Source organism: Eutrema salsugineum, unplaced genomic scaffold, assembly GCF_000478725.1.
Source record: "Eutrema salsugineum unplaced genomic scaffold, Eutsalg1_0 scaffold_15, whole genome shotgun sequence".
NCBI lineage: Eukaryota > Viridiplantae > Streptophyta > Magnoliopsida > Brassicales > Brassicaceae > Eutrema > Eutrema salsugineum.
Genome location: NW_006256867.1, coordinates 511390 through 528737, shown reverse-complemented (window position 1 = coordinate 528737; position 17348 = coordinate 511390). Strand labels below are relative to the sequence as shown.

Below are 17348 nucleotides of genomic sequence, written 5' to 3'. Positions count from 1 at the left end.
ATATTTGAAATGATCTGCCGCAAACAGAGGTTTCTTTGACTTTGGTCCAAATGTGTTGGTTCTACTCTTTCGAAATAATTTTGGAAGATGAATTTAGTAAAACTATAAAAAAAACTATCATATCTGTTGTTGAGGATAAATATTATGTCTTAATTTAAGCAAAAATTTAGCACCATGTGTAATTAGTTTAGACGAATCTTTAAGCATTATTTTCTTACTAATGACAGTAATGACTGATCCTAACAATATTTAGGTATGCGCTATAATGGCATGAATGACTTGATAGTAAAGCTACATGACCTTCATCTCTCGTTACATGGCAATATGGCCACGTACACTGTCATATGCGAATCAAATCAGGGAATGAATGGGCAAACAAACTTGTAACAACCATGGCGAGGCTGCATTATTGAATTCGTTCTCGTATCACGTTATTTGAAAAGAACAAACAAAATGAAAGGATAATATTCTAAAGCCAGAAAACTAGACAGAAGGACAACCAGATGGTCAAACAATCAGAAAACAAATAGTGTGAGAAAAGTTGAGATAGAAGGTGCCACCGACATCAAGCATAAGGTATTGGAACACTATAACTATCTTTGGTATATTAATTCCTCCACCATATTATATTCTCTATACTTTAGTCAGTTTGAGAGTCTCATGTTTCTTTGAAGAATCAGTAGACAACAAGATGATACTCTCGTCGTCATCTTCAATGTCAGTTAGATATTTCCGCCTTGAAGCTCATCTTTCATGAAATGTAACCTAAAACCGTTTTTTGTTGTTCTTCAGTTGTAGTTACTTAAACGGTTTCGTGATCCTTGTCTTTATTGGCAACATTTTGTTTCTGTTAATATTAATCTACGTACGGTTATCTATGGTTGATACTTTAACTTTGCTTTCTTACTTTGTAATCTATTAGATTTCATGTAACAACCTTCGGTACACCAGATATCTGTTGTTACCAGTTTCTAATCCCAATTTAATTTGATTAAGCCATTCTTTTCTTATTTCTTTCTAATTAATCTTTCTCTAATCTCTTTTTAATTCCTGCGAAGCCCATTAGACCAGTCTAACCCAACAAAACTAAAACCTAGCTATAAATATCTCTTTAATCTCTCATTCTCACTTTTAGAAACTCTATCCACATTCTTCTTCTCTATTCTCCTTCTCTAAGCCACACCATCCTCCTTCTCTCTATCTCACCGTGGCTCTCTTCCTCACTTTCGCCTTCGGATGCCTCTCTTTTCTCCCTCACTTGCTTCTCTCTTCCACTTTCTAAAACCCTAGCCGTCGCCGCCTCCATCCATGAAGATTTTCCGACGAACCGTGATGAGCCACGCAACGATTTACCTATCAGATTCAAGCCCTGAGTGTCAGTTTTCTAAGAAGACCAAGTTCGTCCCGATCGGAAATCTTTGTCAGGAGTTATCGCTGTTTTCGTGGCAGATATCCAGATCTACCCAAAGAGAAGGAAAAATGTATTTTCTTCCAAAAAGGCATCAGTGAGGACTTCTTGCTTCACCCTCTCTTTCACTCATGTTTATGGTAGTTAGTATCTTCTTAAACCAAGTACTAGATCTGCTTGCTAGGGTTTTAGATTATTAGGACCTGGATCTCTGTTGACTGTGTGTTGATGATTACTGGTTGCTGGTGCAATGTTAAATAATGAATCTGAATATGGATGTAAATCTATGGAACCCTAAAATATGGATTGATTGTGTTTGATCTGGATCTAATCTGTTTGAGATAAACTAGGTTATGTGATATAGAACTGTTAGGTCCCCGACTTATCTGTTGTGATCTGTCGGTGTTGTTTGCTGAGTTAATGCCGTCTATGTGACCGTGGCACTAGCCCAAAGGTGGGGGAAAGTACGCTGATCCTTACTAACCAGTCTGTGTGATCTGAGGCCTGTCAGTTGTGACCGCCTGTGCCATGTATGTGGTGACATGAGATCATTTTCTGTGGTGATTGGAGCCGGAGTGTCTTGGCTTAGTGAGATCCCTTTCTGTGGTGATTAGTGGGTGGAGTGACCTTGATGATGAAACATTGATGTTCCCTCACCCCATTCGGCTTCTTCCGCTATTGTGGTAGTTGTTTGTAGGATTACCCTTGTTTGCTAGCTTGTTTTTAGGATTAGGCTCACTGCTATATTCATATTTTTTAGATAGTGTTGTGGGTCTCCTTAAGGCCCATTCTCGCTGAGTAATCCCAAATTACTCACCCCTCATTCCTTCTTGTTTTGTTTTCAGGTAGATCAGCTATGTTTATGTTGTTGATTGTTACTTGGGCGTTTTCGATCTTGGTAGACCTGAAGCTCGCCAACTGGACCAAACCAGGCGTTTTACCGAATGCGGTTAGATAGACAACCTAACATGTCCGATTCCCGGTTTTCTAGAAAGTCAGGATAGGAATGTTAACAGAGCTAAGAGATCTGCATGGGCTCTGATACCAAGTTGTAACATCCCTATCTTGGCTTCCTAGAAAATCAGGAATCAGACATGTTAGGTTGGCCATCTAACCGCATTTGGTAAGATGCATGGTTTGGTCCAGTTGGTGAGCCTCAGGTCTGCCAAGATTGACAACGCCCAGGTAACAATCAACAACATAGACATAGCTAATCTATCTGAAAATAAAACAGGAAGGGAAGAGGGGTGAGTAATTTGGGATTACTCAGCGAGAATGGGCCTTAAGAAGATCCACAACACCATCTAAAAACATGAATATAGCAGTGAAACTAATCCTAAAAACAAGCTAGCAAACAAGGGTAACCCTACAAACAACTACCACAATAGCAGAAGAGCCTTGACCCATTAAGGGGAGCATCAATGTTTCATCAACAAGGTCCCTCCACCCCCTAATCACCACAGAAAAGGTCACTCAATCACCACAAAAAGGGATCTCACTAAGCCAAGACACTCCACCCCTCAATCACCACATAAAAGGATCTCATGTCACCACAGAAAAGGATCTCATGTCACCACAGAAAAGGATCTCATGTCACCACAGACATGGCACAGGCAGTCACAACTGACAGGCCTCAGGTCACACAGACTGGTTTGGAAGGATCGGCGTACCTTCTCCCACCGTTGGGCTAGTGCCACGGTCACACAGACAGCACTAACTCAGCAAACAACACCGACAGATCACAACATATAAGTCGGGGATCTAACAGTTTTATATCACACAACCTAGTTTATCTCAAACAGAGTAGATCCATATCAAACACAATCAATTCATATTTTAGGGTTCCATAGATTCAGATCCATATTCAGATTCATTATTTAACATTCTACTAGCAACCAGCAATCATAAACACACAGTCAATAGAGATCCATGTCCTAATAATCTAAAACCCTAGCAAGCAGATCTAGTACTTGGTTTAAGAAGAGACTAACTACCATAAACATGAGTGTGAAAGAGAGGGTGAAACAAGAAGTCCTCCCCGATATCTTTCTGGAAGAAGATACACTTTTCCTTCTCTTTGGGCAGATATGGATACCCGGCACGAAAATGGAGATAACTCCTGACACAGATCTCCGATCGGGGTGAACTTGGTCGTCTTAGAAAGCTAACACTCGGGGTTAATTTCAATTTGATAGGTAATTTATCACGTGGCTCATCACAGTTCGCCGAAAAATCGTCATGGAAAGAGACGGCGGCGGCTAGGGTTTTAGAAATTGGAAGAGAGAAGCAAGTGAGGGAAAAGAGAGAGGCAGGCGAAGGAGAAAGAGAGGAAGAGAGCCATGGTGAGATAGAGAGAGGGAGGATAGCGTGGCTTAGAGAAGGAGAAGAGAGGAGAAGAATGTGGCTAGGATTTCCAAAAATGAGAATGAGAAATTAAAAAAGTATATATAGTTAGACTTTAGTTTAGTTGGACTGGGCTGGACTAATGGGTTTGGCAAGAAATAAAAAAATTAGAAAAAGATTAATTAAAAAAAAAAATAGTTTAATCAAAGTAAACTGAAATTAGAAACTGGTAACAAGTAACAACCGACATTTGGCGTACCAAAGGTCGGGTTGTTACATTTCTCATCTGCCTTTTAGGCTTAAAACTAAAAGCTTGACCTTCACATTAAGTTAGTGGTTTTTGTTTGAATTACTTTTGAAACACATCAAAGACAGTAGGCATGCATGTGTTTGGATCAGATTGATAGTTGATATAAAAACTTCGTAGTCTAAAATAACACATTTTTGTTTTCTTCTAAAAATCGCACCATTAGTTTTTTTTTCTCATATTAACTCAAAATAAATGATTAAAACACTGACTTACGACAAAATATTATAATTTAATAAACCTACATATATTAAAATAAAATAAGGAAGACATTCTTTATAAAAAAATGTTTCTTTTTTCAAAAAAATTCTTCAAAAAATGTAATTTTTTTTGGGAACCTTTCCTAAATCTTAGTAAATATTTCTTACATAATAGATCTTTTAATTCATTTATAATATTTTAGTCCGCTTTCCCAATGTCAAAGCCATTTTACATGTTTAGTATACTCGTATCTATATGTATAGATATGTATTTTCAATATAGCTTGTAAGTATAATATTTATACGTATCTAGAATCATTAAAAATGAATCTCATAATTTTGTCAACGTATACTAAATTAAATTAAGAGCATCTCCATTAAGGGTTTTAATGAATGTTTTAACTTAATCTAATAAAAATTTAAAAAAAAACTAATGCAAAAACCTTAAAACCGAATAAGATGTTTTGAGAACCTCTTGAGAATTTCTCACATAGAGACACATGTCTCTTTACTAGTTTTTAGATTTTTTTTTTTGTTGCAAATCATATACCAAATAAGGTTTTTAGTCAACTATATATATATACCCAATAGTTTAAGATATCAATTAAATAGGTTAAATTTTCTTTTTATGAATCATAAATTAAAATTATCTAACTATCACATTATTTTATATATGCTAATATATTAAAATGATGTTTAACTAATATTATTTAAGGTTAATGTAATAATATTAAATGAATATGAAAATATTTAACATGAATACGAAAGTATTGACATATATATGAAAATATTGTTATGAATATGAAACTATTTACTATTATAGATGTTATAAATAAATAAAAATGATTAATATAAATAAATATACTTAAGATTTTGTTGTTTCTTGGTGACAAAAATATTTTTAAGGGGTCCTGCTAAAGTGAGCTAAGAAATGTAACGAGCCGAAGGCTAGACTTAGGATTTCTTTTTTCTGGTGGATTTGGTAGTCGGTTTTTTGAGGTTATAAATACAGACTTAGGGATTTGTAATTGATCATTCGCACAATCAATAAAGAAAACCTAAAAGGATGTTTACCTCAATTGCGATTTCTTTCTATAGTTTATTGCTTTTTTCGTTCTTGATTCACAACAGATTTAATATAAGGATGATTAGTGAACTAATGATAAATTTTATCATAAGTTTTTTAAAATTAACTACTAAAATTTACAAAAAAAATTATATTTATGAGATATCTCACTAATGAATGCAAACAAAAATTTGATAAGGGATCTTACCAATATGCAATTACTCTAAAAGATTTAAACAGAAAAGTTGCTAATGACATAAATAGTAACTTAGTCAATATGTCACATGATCATTGTTATTTTGAAAATTTTCACTCATTTTTTTTTTGTTATGTAGTTAATTAATTTTGTAAATAGTGCTATTAATAAAACTTTTTTCAGTCTATGTCATGCCTTGGTGCTATTTTGGTTTTTACACTTGTATTTATCTTGCATTTGTGGTGTCTAGAAATTCAAAGTTTAATTATATATAATATATGAAGTAATTTAAATATTTCTCACCTATTAAGATTACGAAAAAGAGTAATAAAAAAATTAACTAGTTTGATATACAGATTAGTTATAATACTAAATTTACAAAAGCTCTTTAAGGAGCTATTTGTCCTTATAGTTAAATTTTAAGAAAATAAGAACTATAAAAATGCAGAGCCTGATATGATCAAAGTTATATATAAAAGTAAAATTAATAAAAGTTATAAAAAGAAAAATAACATTACTTTAGGCAAGAACTGTATATAAAACATATTTATTTTGCAAATCAGGTTTCCAATCTCTTTGCCTCTCTCTCTCTCAGTCTTTCTCATATATTATTATTAGTTAAAAGTTTAAGATGGATGACTTCCGACTAAACCCTGATATGATCATATAAAAAAAGCTATTAAATTGTAACAATCAGACTTTCAATACGCCAAATGCCGGTTGTTACCAGTTTCTAAAATTCGGTTTAATTTGAATACACCATTCCTTTCTTATTTCTTTTTATTAAAAAATTTTCTAATCTCTTTCAAAAGCTCATTTAAGTCCAGTCCATCTAAATTAACTCTAACTATAACTACCTCTCTAATCTCTCAGTCTCACTTTTAGAAACCCTAGCCAGATTCTCTATTCTTTCCTCATTCTCTCAGCCACACCATAATCCTTCTCTCTATCTCACCGTGGCTCTCTTTCTCTTCATCTCTCGTTTGGCCACTTCTCTCTCCTATTTCACCTGCTTCTCTTTTCTTCTCTCTAAAACTTTAGCTGCCGCTGCCTCCTTACAGGACGATTTCCCGGCGAACCGTAAGTAGCCAAGTGACGATATACCCATCAAAATGAAGCCCCGAGTGCCAGCTTTCTAAGAAGACCGAGTTCGTCCCGATCGGAGATCTGAGCTAGGAGATATTACCGTTTTCGTACCGGATGTCCGGATCTGTCCAAAGAGGAGTAAAAAGTGTATCTTCTTCTATAAAGGCATCTGTGAGGATTTCCTGCTTCACCCTCTCTTTCATTCATATTTATCTGTAGTTAGTCTTTTCTTAAACCAAAACTTAGATCTGTTTTTTAGGGTTGATAGAACTGATATGACCTAATCTATGTTAATTGATTATTGATGATTGATGGTTGCTGGCGGAATGATATAGAAGTAATCTGAATTAGACTTTAATCTATAGACCCTAAATATGAACCTTGTTTGTTAACTTGTTTTCTCTGGAAACATATCATAACTCATCATCGAATGTGCACTTAAGAAACGAAAAGAGTATATTAAAACTAGTGTTGGTTGTACTTGTAAAAGGATGTTTAATATAATAGAATTGTTAGGTATCCGCCACAAAAGACCCTTGTGGGTCAGATTTGATTGTTGGGGCAGGGTGGTGCCTATAGGGGCCAACTGTCTCACCGCTAGGAGGGTTTCGGCGAGCCCTCGTGAAGTGTCTTCGGGACATAAATTATCTTCAGATATGGAATGTGAAGTGTCTTCGGGACATAGATTACTTTGGGTATGGAATGTAAAGTGTCTTCGGGATATAAATTATCTTCGGGTATAGAATATAAAGTGTCTTCGGGACATAGACTACCTTCAAGTATGGTCGAGTTGTAGCTCGTGGAGTAGCTGTCTGTGTGCCCGTTGGATATATCCGTCTGAGTGACTGCAGCCTGTCTGTGTGACCGCTGGTCATCTCGGGTGTTTGGCAGTTGAATATAAGGAACTATGTGTTCTATGGATAGTGTGTTGGATAGTTGTATTATCTATGTGGTTTTGGCTTGTTTTAAGATTATACTTTTTTTTTAATAAATATGTATGTTTGTCATGATAGTGTTGTGAGCTTCCTTAAGACTTCCTCGCTAAGTAATTCTAGAGCTATCAAAATGGGTGGACGATCTATAGTCTTTCTGTGTCCAACACATTTTGGATCGGTCATGGACAAATCTATTTTTGAAACGAATTGATATAGGCTTTGTCCAATTTTTCCTATGAACAAAATGGATTGGACACATTGAACATTGGTCCGCCCAATAGACAAATAGTGATATTAACAAACATTGTCGTATGTTAATACCGAAAAACCAAATGCTCTCTGTCTTAAGAAAGATGATAAATGTTACAAAAGAGAGTTTACGAAATGGTATTGAAGTCGAAGTCTTAGACATTGTTAAGAACATTACATACTTTTTTGCCCTAAGATACACTGACACAGAAAATTATTTTCTCGAATCTAGATGGAGTGCTATTAGGCAACATTTAGACCTCAAAGCAGGTAAAGTTATCAAACTATATTGGGATTACTTAAATTACAAATTCATTGTTCTTAATTTTGCGAATGGCTTAATCAGTGATTACTGAATGATGTAATCTCCTTTCTTTTAGTAAAATTTTTTTGATCCTAATTGTGACGACGTTTAAGGAGATCTCTAATTTCATTATTATTATTTTTTTTATTGATCAACTACTCATTCATTTCATTTTGGGCTCAAGATGAACGAATAAAATTTTACAATAGCTTTGGCACATGAAAATAAAGACGGACCAAAAGCTAATAGTTTCATTATGTATGAGTTCTTTATCCATACACTTTCCCATCAAACTTCTCCATATCTATCCTTCCCCATGCTATCTTGTTGATGAAAGAGCCTTTAGATCTTATAACCTACTCTGATACCAAATTGAACTTATATTCACTCTTGAATTACACACACAATATCAGTTGAGCAAGAATTGAAAAAAGACAAAGATTTTACAAGTTCGAACCACCGGAGTGATGGCTCGTTTGTTGAACTCTGTCTTCATATGTTTCATTAAGATACTCCATCATATCAGAGTCTTCAAAACCCTCTAAGGCTGTTGTCAGAGCCTTTGAACTCTAATTAGCCATATCTAAAGATGTTGTTTAAAAGCGATACAATCCTAGCGTTAGACTCTCCATTACATTTCGATATGAACTAAGACATGGTTTTAGTATATAGAAATATCGTTTATTTCATAAGTGAGAATTACACAACCTAATATGCGAAGATCTTTATAAAAGGACCTGAGATTGATACATAATTAATTTTCAAATTATAAAATATATAGGGGATGATTTATTACAAGTAGGACTATGATAATATGGTCCTTTGAGTTTATTAAACCAAGCATCTCTTAGCAACTGTGACTTTGAGGCCATGTTTCATGTGAAGAACTATGGAAGAAGCTGGCTCGATTGTGTGCCCTTCAGCGACCTTGATATCATAGTTTTGTATGATCTCAGCAGCTACTATCTTCATCTGCAAGAAAGACAATTTTTTCCCCAAGCAGTTTCTTGGGCCAGAATTAAACACGAAGAACTTGAAAGAAGGTTCATGTTTTAAGCCTCCATTTCTCTCAGAGACCCATCTCTCTGGTTTGAATTCAGACGCGTCCTCTCCCCACACGGCTTTCATTCTCCCCAACGCATAGACAGAAAATAAAATCTTCCAGTTTGCATCTACTTTGTGTCCACTCGGAAGCACATCTTGCTTTATGGGAGACTTTCGCTCGAACGGGATTGGAGCGTAGAGCCTTAATGCTTCACACAATGCACCATGTAAATACACCATCTTGCTTATCTTGTCTGGATCGAAACTCTTGCCGGATCTTGGTTGATTATTTTTTATCTCTTCACGGATCTTTGTCACAGCTTCAGGGTTCTTGGAGAGAAGCCAGAAGAACCAAGTGAGAGTTGTGGCAATGGCGTCTCTTCCGGCAAGCATGAAACTCTTGATGATGTCTTTGAGGAAGTTATCGTCTTTAGGGTTCAAAAGTTCGTACTTGGAAGTATCTAGATTCATATAGAAGCTTAATAAATCCACATCATGAGCTTTCTCTTCAATTGTGGAGTGTTGATGAATCCTCTGACTTATTATCTCCTCTCTCTTTGCAGATATATACTCCGCACAAGATCTGTCAAAAGTAGCATTAGCTTTTGTCATCTTCTTCTCTCCTCCCAGTCCAATCCAGTTTTGCATCTTCCACAATATCATAGGCTTAACATGCCTAACTACAACCACTTCTTCAGCATCATCCATAGCTTTCGCATAGTCGTTCTTCGGCATTTCAATGGAAAGAGAATTAGAATCGTAACCCGTTACCAGCGTAAGGGTTACATCGAATGCTAACCTCTGGAACACGTCTTGTAAATCGAAAACTGTATTCGCCTCAGCAAAATGATCAAGAACTGGCGCAAGCCCGTTCTTGATTTTACTCGCAATGGTCTTCAGTGAGAAGCTTTGAAACCCTTGATGGCTTAGCATGACCAGAGAGGATCTCCTCATTTCCTCCCAGAGTTTCGAGTCAGCAGTGAAGATGCCTTCTCCTAGAAAATCAAACATCTCTTTGAACTCCGATCCTTTGTCATAATTAGAGAAGTTGGAACTGAAAACGTGTTGAACGTTTGCAGGATCTGCAGTGATCAACATGTTCATTCCAGAGAACCATGGGCCTTTGAATACAAAAGTCAAGTTGGAGACTTCGAGAATCTCTGCGAGATAGCCATTAATCCTGTGAAGCATGACGACCACACCAGGAAGCATCCCAAGAAGAGGCCAGTTTCTAGGTAAGATTTTGTGGGGTTTCTTGTGGATCAAGAAATGGAAAAAAATGTAGATAAGGATAGCTATAAAGACTTCAAGTAAGCCTATGTAAGCCATTAGTTAGAAAAGGTTTGTTTTTTCTTGGAAATTACCAAAGATAGAGAGACAATAAACTTGATTGAACTCTTTGGTATATTTATAGTTATTAGGGACAGCAGACTTTACAGATTCTCTGCATATCCATTAAAACTTTGAACAAAAGATATATAAATAATGTTTTTTTTAGACGACATCATATTAATGAGCGCATTACACAATATTTCAAGCAATAATTTTGTGCTACCAGCCGATTATCCGTGTGTGTATTTTTTACATATTTACATATGTTGGTACTCTTGTTGGGAATAATCAAGTAACCAGGTAAAATTTTAATCGCAACATTGGGCAGATTTGAAGAGAAAATTGGAAAACTGGAGAATACATCTTATAAAAGGTAACAATAATTTTGTTTCCAACAATAATTTAGGAATTAAGAAAAAATAATATAATGTAATCCAATCCTTGTTACTCTTCTAATAGTTGGTTCTTATTTCATCTACCGTAGACTTACAAAGATTCTCTGTATATTCCACTAAGACTTTCAAACAAAAGAAAGACAAATAGTGTTCTCCTTCAAATTGAACGAGAGCCAAAATTTTATTCAACCATGGTAACTAACAAACATCTAACCGTGATTTATTATCTAACTGAAACCGTTATAAGCATATGAAAGTGGTGATTGGTTGGAAATCTTAGTAACTCATCAATAGCTGAAATGAGAAAAAAAAAACAACCAACTACATATATCAGTCTTAATACTTTCGAGGTCTCAAACAAAATATGATGATAAATTTATTTTTTCAATCATAATAATAAATTTTAAATATAATATTTTAATGATTTAAAATATCTTAAATATATCCTAATAAATTATATAATTCTTAAAGAAAATTAATACTAGTAACATAATTCCGTTTCCAACAATAATTCTATGTATTCCAATCCTTGTTAGTCTTCTTATAGTTGTTCTTCTTTCCTCTATAAAATTATATCTTCTACTTAGAAAACAGTTCTCTTTTTTTTTTTTTTTTTTTTGAAAAACAAAATTACATAGAGCTACAATTTTTTTTAATATGGACAAAATTAGACCCCATATATATCCATAGACAATTAGACACGTGACGCATAAGGGCTACATCATATTAACTAGCGCATTACACGACTTTTGTAGCTGGCGACATAACTCCAATCTTGTCATGGTATGTTGGTTCAGAGAACTTCATATCGGTCAAACGTACATGGCATGGAGTATAGAGCATGGAGCATGGGCGGCCGGACCCATGTTACGGTATAGATAATGGGTCGCATGATGACTAAGTTAAATGTCATCGTACGTACTAATTATTCGAGTCATAATGGTGAAATAATTGCAGTCTCATTAAATTTGAATAAACCCACTAGTTTGAATAGACATCAGACGGCAATCTACCATAGTAAATCTTTTTTTTTGCTATGAAAAGAAAAAAAAAAATCTTTTGTGCATTGAATTTAGATGTTTAGTTATTTACGCGGTTCTAAGCGCCATTGACGATTCTCGGCCGCGTTTATCATCTAATTATCAATTTTTTTTATTGGATTCAGTGTAATTTATCATTTTAATTTACATAAATACATGTTTATTTTAATTTACATGGTGAGATCAAGATCGCAAGAAAATTCTTCCAAGTCTGCGATACCAGCGGTTTTGAGCCCTATATTGTTGATATGCAAATATCAACAATGAACTAAACAGTAATTTAGATCGGAAGCTCGGTTTTATTAGATCGAATCAAGCAAAATACAATTGAGTTCGGTTATTTTGATAGGTAATAACGAACTAAGACTTAATGCGATTAAGAAGCTATTGTAATGAGTTCTCAGTCTTTAAGTCTTCTCGGGAAATAACTTGTGTTCTCTGGTGTCGATTCGTCTCCCTTTATATATATCTCCTAAGTCGGTCTTCAAGCCTGCCTTAGACGATATGGGACCGAGAGGAATTTCCTTTTCTCTCGGTTCCTTTCCTTTTCTCTCCCAAATTTCCTTTTTCCATTAGGAAACTTTCCTGTTTCGACCGAGCTCATGGAAACTCTCTATTTCTTCGAGAGGTTTCTCACCGACCTCGGCCCGATGGGTCGTATTCGGCCCATCTTTGTTCGGCCCATCTTTTCTTGGTACGTCCCTTCGTAAACCGGGCTTATGGTTTGCCGATCTCGGTTTGTACCGGAGAAAACCGGGGTGCGGTTTTCACCTCCAACATATACTCGGAGTTTGAAGCTCTCAGACGGACTTAACCAGTTCATCAACTCAACGTTTCTCATTTCAAGACTAACTATATGAATCTGATGAATATGACGTATGCACCAATCAAATTAATGGTCGACATTCTTTCCCCTTCTAAATTCAAGTTTGAACTTCATATTTCATTCAGTTCTCCTATTTTTAATAGTTATGTCGCTGTTTGGCTCGGACTGCTAGATTATATGAAAGTAATTTTTCTTATGTATACTCCAAACTGGCTTAGTGGTTTGTACATCTATTATATCATGTAAGTTGAGAAAAATCTGTATATATATTTTATATATCGTCATTGAGTGTAAACTCATAATATCACAAATAAATATATACTAGCATGTTTAAGTATTAATATTAATATTACTAGATGCACATAATTAATAACAATTGTTGATATGCAAATATCGACAAGGGACTAAACAGTAATTTAGATCGGAAGCTCGGTTTTATTAGATCGAATCAAGCAAAATACAACTGAGTTCGGTTATTTTGATAGGTAATAACGAACTAAGACTTAATGCGATTAAGAAGCTATTGTAATGAGTTCTCAGTCTTTAAGTCTTCTCGGGAAATAACTTGTGTTCTCTGGTGTCGATTCGTCTCCCTTTATATATATCTCCTAAGTCGGTCTTCAAGCCTGCCTTAGACGATATGGGACCGAGAGGAGTTTCCTTTTCTCTCGGTTCCTTTCTTTTTCTCTCCCAAGTTTCTTTTTTCCATTAGTAAACTTTCCTGTTTCGACCGAGCTCATGGAAACTCTCTATTTCTTCGAGAGGTTTCTTACCGACCTCGGCCCGATGGGCCGTATTCGGCCCATCTTTGTTCGGCCCATCTTTTCTCGGTACGTCCCTTCGTAAACCAGGCTTATGGTTTGCCGATCTCGGTTTGTACCGGAGAAAACCGGGGTGCGGTTTTCACCTCCAACAGTTAGCCCCCCCCCCTTCAGTTCGGTGAAAGGGGATGACTTTCAGTCGAACTCATTTCTTAGTTAATGGATCACGAACCGAGCTCGGCAACTGCCATCGATTCGCATTCCCGGACGTTTCGCCCCTGTCTTCAATGAGGCGCGTGAATTACGGGATCTTTGCGAAAATCGAGGAACCCACGATTCCCACTGTGTATAAAGGCAAACTTCTTCTCGCATTCATTATTCTCGCCTCAAGCATGTATAAGGTACGCTGCTCTCCCTTCTCTCTAGATTTCATTTCTCTCTCTAGCTTTTGTTCTTTGTTTCCTCTCGTCTCTTCAACGCTCGCCGCCGCGAACCCTTGATTTTTCCGAGCTATCTTCAAACTTTCCGTTCGATCTTCAATCTTTTCCGGTTGATTTTCAAGCTGTTCTTCATTCTTCTTAGGTCTCCTTTAAATCTGTTCTTCCGAACTCAAAATGTCTTCCAGTTCTTCCATTAACTCATCTTCCAATCAAATCCTTCCAGAAGATCGACGCGAATCTTCTGAACCGAGCTCCTCCTCTTCGAATCCTCATCAATCGAACTCGTCTCAGGAAGAAAGCAACCTTCCACAGTTAGTTCGTAAGAATTCCAAGTCAGTGGAGGCGAGCAGTAGCCGTGCTAGACCTAGAGTCGAGGCTACCGAACGGTTGACAGCAGAAACTCGCGAGACAGGAGCTCGCGTTTGACCGAACGCTGGCAGTATCGACCACGAGATCGAGGAGGTCGAAGAACCTGAAGGAGAGGGTCAGGAAGCTGACGCCAATGAAGCAGAAATCGCCGAGGACAACCTTGAAGCGGTGAACCATGCTTCACCGCCTCTTCCGAGACGAAGGGTCGTTCGCCCCAACAACGTACTGTCCTCCTCGGTTTCTTCGGGCGCTATCCAGGCCGTGCTCGAGGAAAATGGGCTCTTAGGTCAGGTCGCCTTCATAATCCCCGAAGCCGGGGATCAGCGGTGGGACGTGCCCGAAGGCTTTCTCTGCGTCTATCTAAATTATTTCACGCAGTGCAGACTCACACTTCCAATCCCCTCTCATCTTCTCGGGTATTGTAATTGGCATGGTGTAGCTCTCTCACAAGTGATGCCAGCCTCAGTGACGAACTATGTGGGGTTTGTTACTTTGTGCGACGAACTCGGCCAACTTCCTTCCAGCCGATTGTTCGAAGATCTCTTCTCGGTGAACATCCATAAGTCCAAGGAATGGTTCTTCGCTGCTAATGCTAAGCCGAAGAAGAACATAGTGACCGGTCCCAAACCCAGTAAATTCAACGACTGGGAGTCCTTATACTTTTTCCTAGAGATGAACGATCTCACTGTCAGCAACTCTGACATCCCAGTTCAATCGGAGTGGAAGATTCCGATTGGTAGCTCTAGACGAACTTGTACTTTGTTAATTTTTCATTTCTGTATCTGACTAATTCTTTCTCGGGTCTTCGCAGGTCGTCATCTCCCAAGTCTCATCCTCAATTCCGGACTCACCTCCGAGTTCGAAGCAACCTTCAGCGAAGCCGGCAAGCATCGCTGGCCTGAAGTTTGGGAGGAAATTCTCGATCGTCGAGCTAAGAAAGCAGGTTTGTCTCTTGAGTTCTTTCTTTTTACTTCTCTGATTTTGAATTTACTCCGAACTCCTCCTTAATATATTTTCCTTTCAGGTTCCGCCCGAGAACCAAAGCCACGAAAACCAAAGGCGCGAGCTAATAGGCCCCGAGCCCCTTCTAGACGTAGGACACCGAAGCCGCAAGCTAAACGATCCCGAGCTGCCAGAATGCTTTCCTTGGATGAAATTCCCACTCTTTTTGACGAGGAAGAACCGACTGAAACGGTTCTGAACCCTATCGCTGCCACCGACGTGGTCCAGGTGCAACCTGAGGATCCGCAGCTCGCCGCGAACTCCCCTGACCATGCTGGTCAGAGAAAGCTGAAAAAGAAGAAGTCTTCGAAGAAGACTAAGAGGACTGAAGATTCCTCCCGAGCACAAGATGCTCCTGCTGAAGCCGAGCCACCCACAGCCGTAACGTCGGATCTTGCACTACCTCAGGATCGAGGTGAAGCCTCTCGGTCCAGAAAAAGACAGGAAAGGGACCAGACCGAAGGATCTCCAGGCTCAGAGCCAGCTAAAAGGGCCAAGGTTTTCTTTGACTACGACGAAGAAACCCCCTTCGAGGAGAACGTTGATGCTTGTGCCGAACTATACCATAAAATCTCGACCGAGGTCCCGAGTCTCCCATCGGTCCCCGAGCTCCGGTTCCCTAACATGTACAAGGGAATCGCACGTACAACTGCTGTGGTAACCTTCTGATTCTACTCTCTTTATTTAATTATCTTAAGTGTGAATTCTGATTCGAGATTTCTTTTCCGCAGCTTGCTAGCCAAACCAACAATCTAGTTGCCGCTTACGAGGTGGCACTGTTTGACGAGCAAGTGAGGGTCACCGAGCTCGAGGAAAGGGTTACGAGAGCGGAGGAACGTCTTGCGACCGAGCCCCAAATCAATGAAACCTTGCACTCTTCGATGGAGTTATTAAAACAGGAGAGTGCGGAGCTAAAGGCGGTGAGAGCCGAAATGACTGAGGCTCAAAATATGCTGGCGAGGGAGTTCGAGAAAGACCGAGAGAGGCTACGAGAATTGGTTGCACGTTGGAAGGGCCGAGCGAGAAAAGTCCATGACACGGCTTGCGAACGCCTGGAAAAAGTTATCCATAGTTTGGACGACACGGACCGTGCTCGCAAGCCGTATTTGGTGGTCAACCAACTTACGGGAGTTCTCGGTTTCATCAAGCAGTTGCGGAAGAAGGGCTTGTACGAGGTCCCGCCAGAAATGGTTGCCGATATTGAAGCAAAACACGCCAAGGCGCTGGAGGACTTCCATGCAATCGATGCTTGCGTTCTCACCGAGGAGGACAAGAGGATGTCTCCGTTCGTGGAGGAAGATGATATTCCGGTTGCGAACGTGACCCAGAGCGTGCAGGATCCTGCGAGGGGTGAGCAGTTCGGCTCAAACGAGGACATACTTAACGCTGCTGCTTCGAAGACCGTTTAATCTTTTCCTGTTCTTATTTTATTCTCGAACTTAACTGCCCTTGCATGGGTTTTCCTTTTGTAACTCTTATTCCGAGCCCTTGGTGGGTTTTGACTTTATTTGCCTCTCGGGAGGTTTTTAATTATATGATCTTCCGTCTTTTTTCTTGTTTTCTTAAAGTAGTAGATCGGTATCTAACTTAGCTTTCGACCCTCTTACGTCGGTAACGATTTGTGATTAATGCTAAAGTACTAGAGCAGCATATCGTAGATGCTATTTGAATCAACTTTTATTTTTCGATAGCGAATTGCGATAATTCGGCTTACGTTTTGCGAGTGTTGTGAACTCGGCTTATGCTGCGAATCTGAGGAGTTCGGCTTATTGTGCGAGCGTTTAAGCTCGGCCTGGGGAACCCAAGTGAATCGTTTCGTACTGGAAGAGTGAACTAGTTTGAACTCCTGTAAACGCACGAAACGAGTTCAAGGTTTTTCTAAGTCGAACCTAAGTATGCGAGATGTGCTCGGCTTATTGTTCTTGGTGACTTAGAAATTCAACTGCGGGACTGGGCCCGGCTTTTGATATGTGGCTTAACCACGACACCATGTGGGTGCTCGCGAGACGGATCTCGGCTTTTAAGTTTGTATTCATGTGGAATGC

At 38.3% G+C, this 17348-nt stretch overlaps 2 protein-coding genes across 2 annotated transcripts; one reads left to right on the top strand and one right to left on the bottom strand.

Annotated features, from left to right (window-relative positions):
• Nucleotides 1–8925: 8925 nt before the first annotated feature.
• Nucleotides 8926–10479, bottom strand: LOC18022293 (alkane hydroxylase MAH1). Its single transcript, XM_006404581.2, has one exon. It carries the CDS (start codon nucleotides 10465–10467, stop codon nucleotides 8926–8928), a length of 1542 nt encoding a protein of 513 aa, XP_006404644.1. The 5' UTR covers nucleotides 10468–10479.
• Nucleotides 10480–14106: 3627 nt separating this feature from the next.
• Nucleotides 14107–16712, top strand: LOC112088179 (meiosis-specific protein ASY2-like). The gene is made up of 5 exons (XM_024158460.1): nucleotides 14107–14318; nucleotides 14373–15055; nucleotides 15113–15244; nucleotides 15326–15960; nucleotides 16035–16712. The coding sequence occupies exons 1-5, from the start codon at nucleotides 14107–14109 to the stop codon at nucleotides 16710–16712; spliced, it is 2340 nt and encodes a 779-aa protein (XP_024014228.1).
• Nucleotides 16713–17348: the final 636 nt, after the last annotated feature.

Coding starts and splice junctions, on each gene's coding strand:
- LOC18022293 (XM_006404581.2), bottom strand. CDS start 10,467: ATGGCTTACATAGGCTTACTTGAAGTCTTTATAGCTATCCTTATCTAC.
- LOC112088179 (XM_024158460.1), top strand. CDS start 14,107: ATGTCTTCCAGTTCTTCCATTAACTCATCTTCCAATCAAATCCTTCCA. Junction 14,319..14,372: donor AGAGTCGAGGCTACCGAACG/GTTGACAGCAGA, acceptor GAACGCTGGCAG/TATCGACCACGAGATCGAGG. Junction 15,961..16,034: donor TCGCACGTACAACTGCTGTG/GTAACCTTCTGA, acceptor TCTTTTCCGCAG/CTTGCTAGCCAAACCAACAA.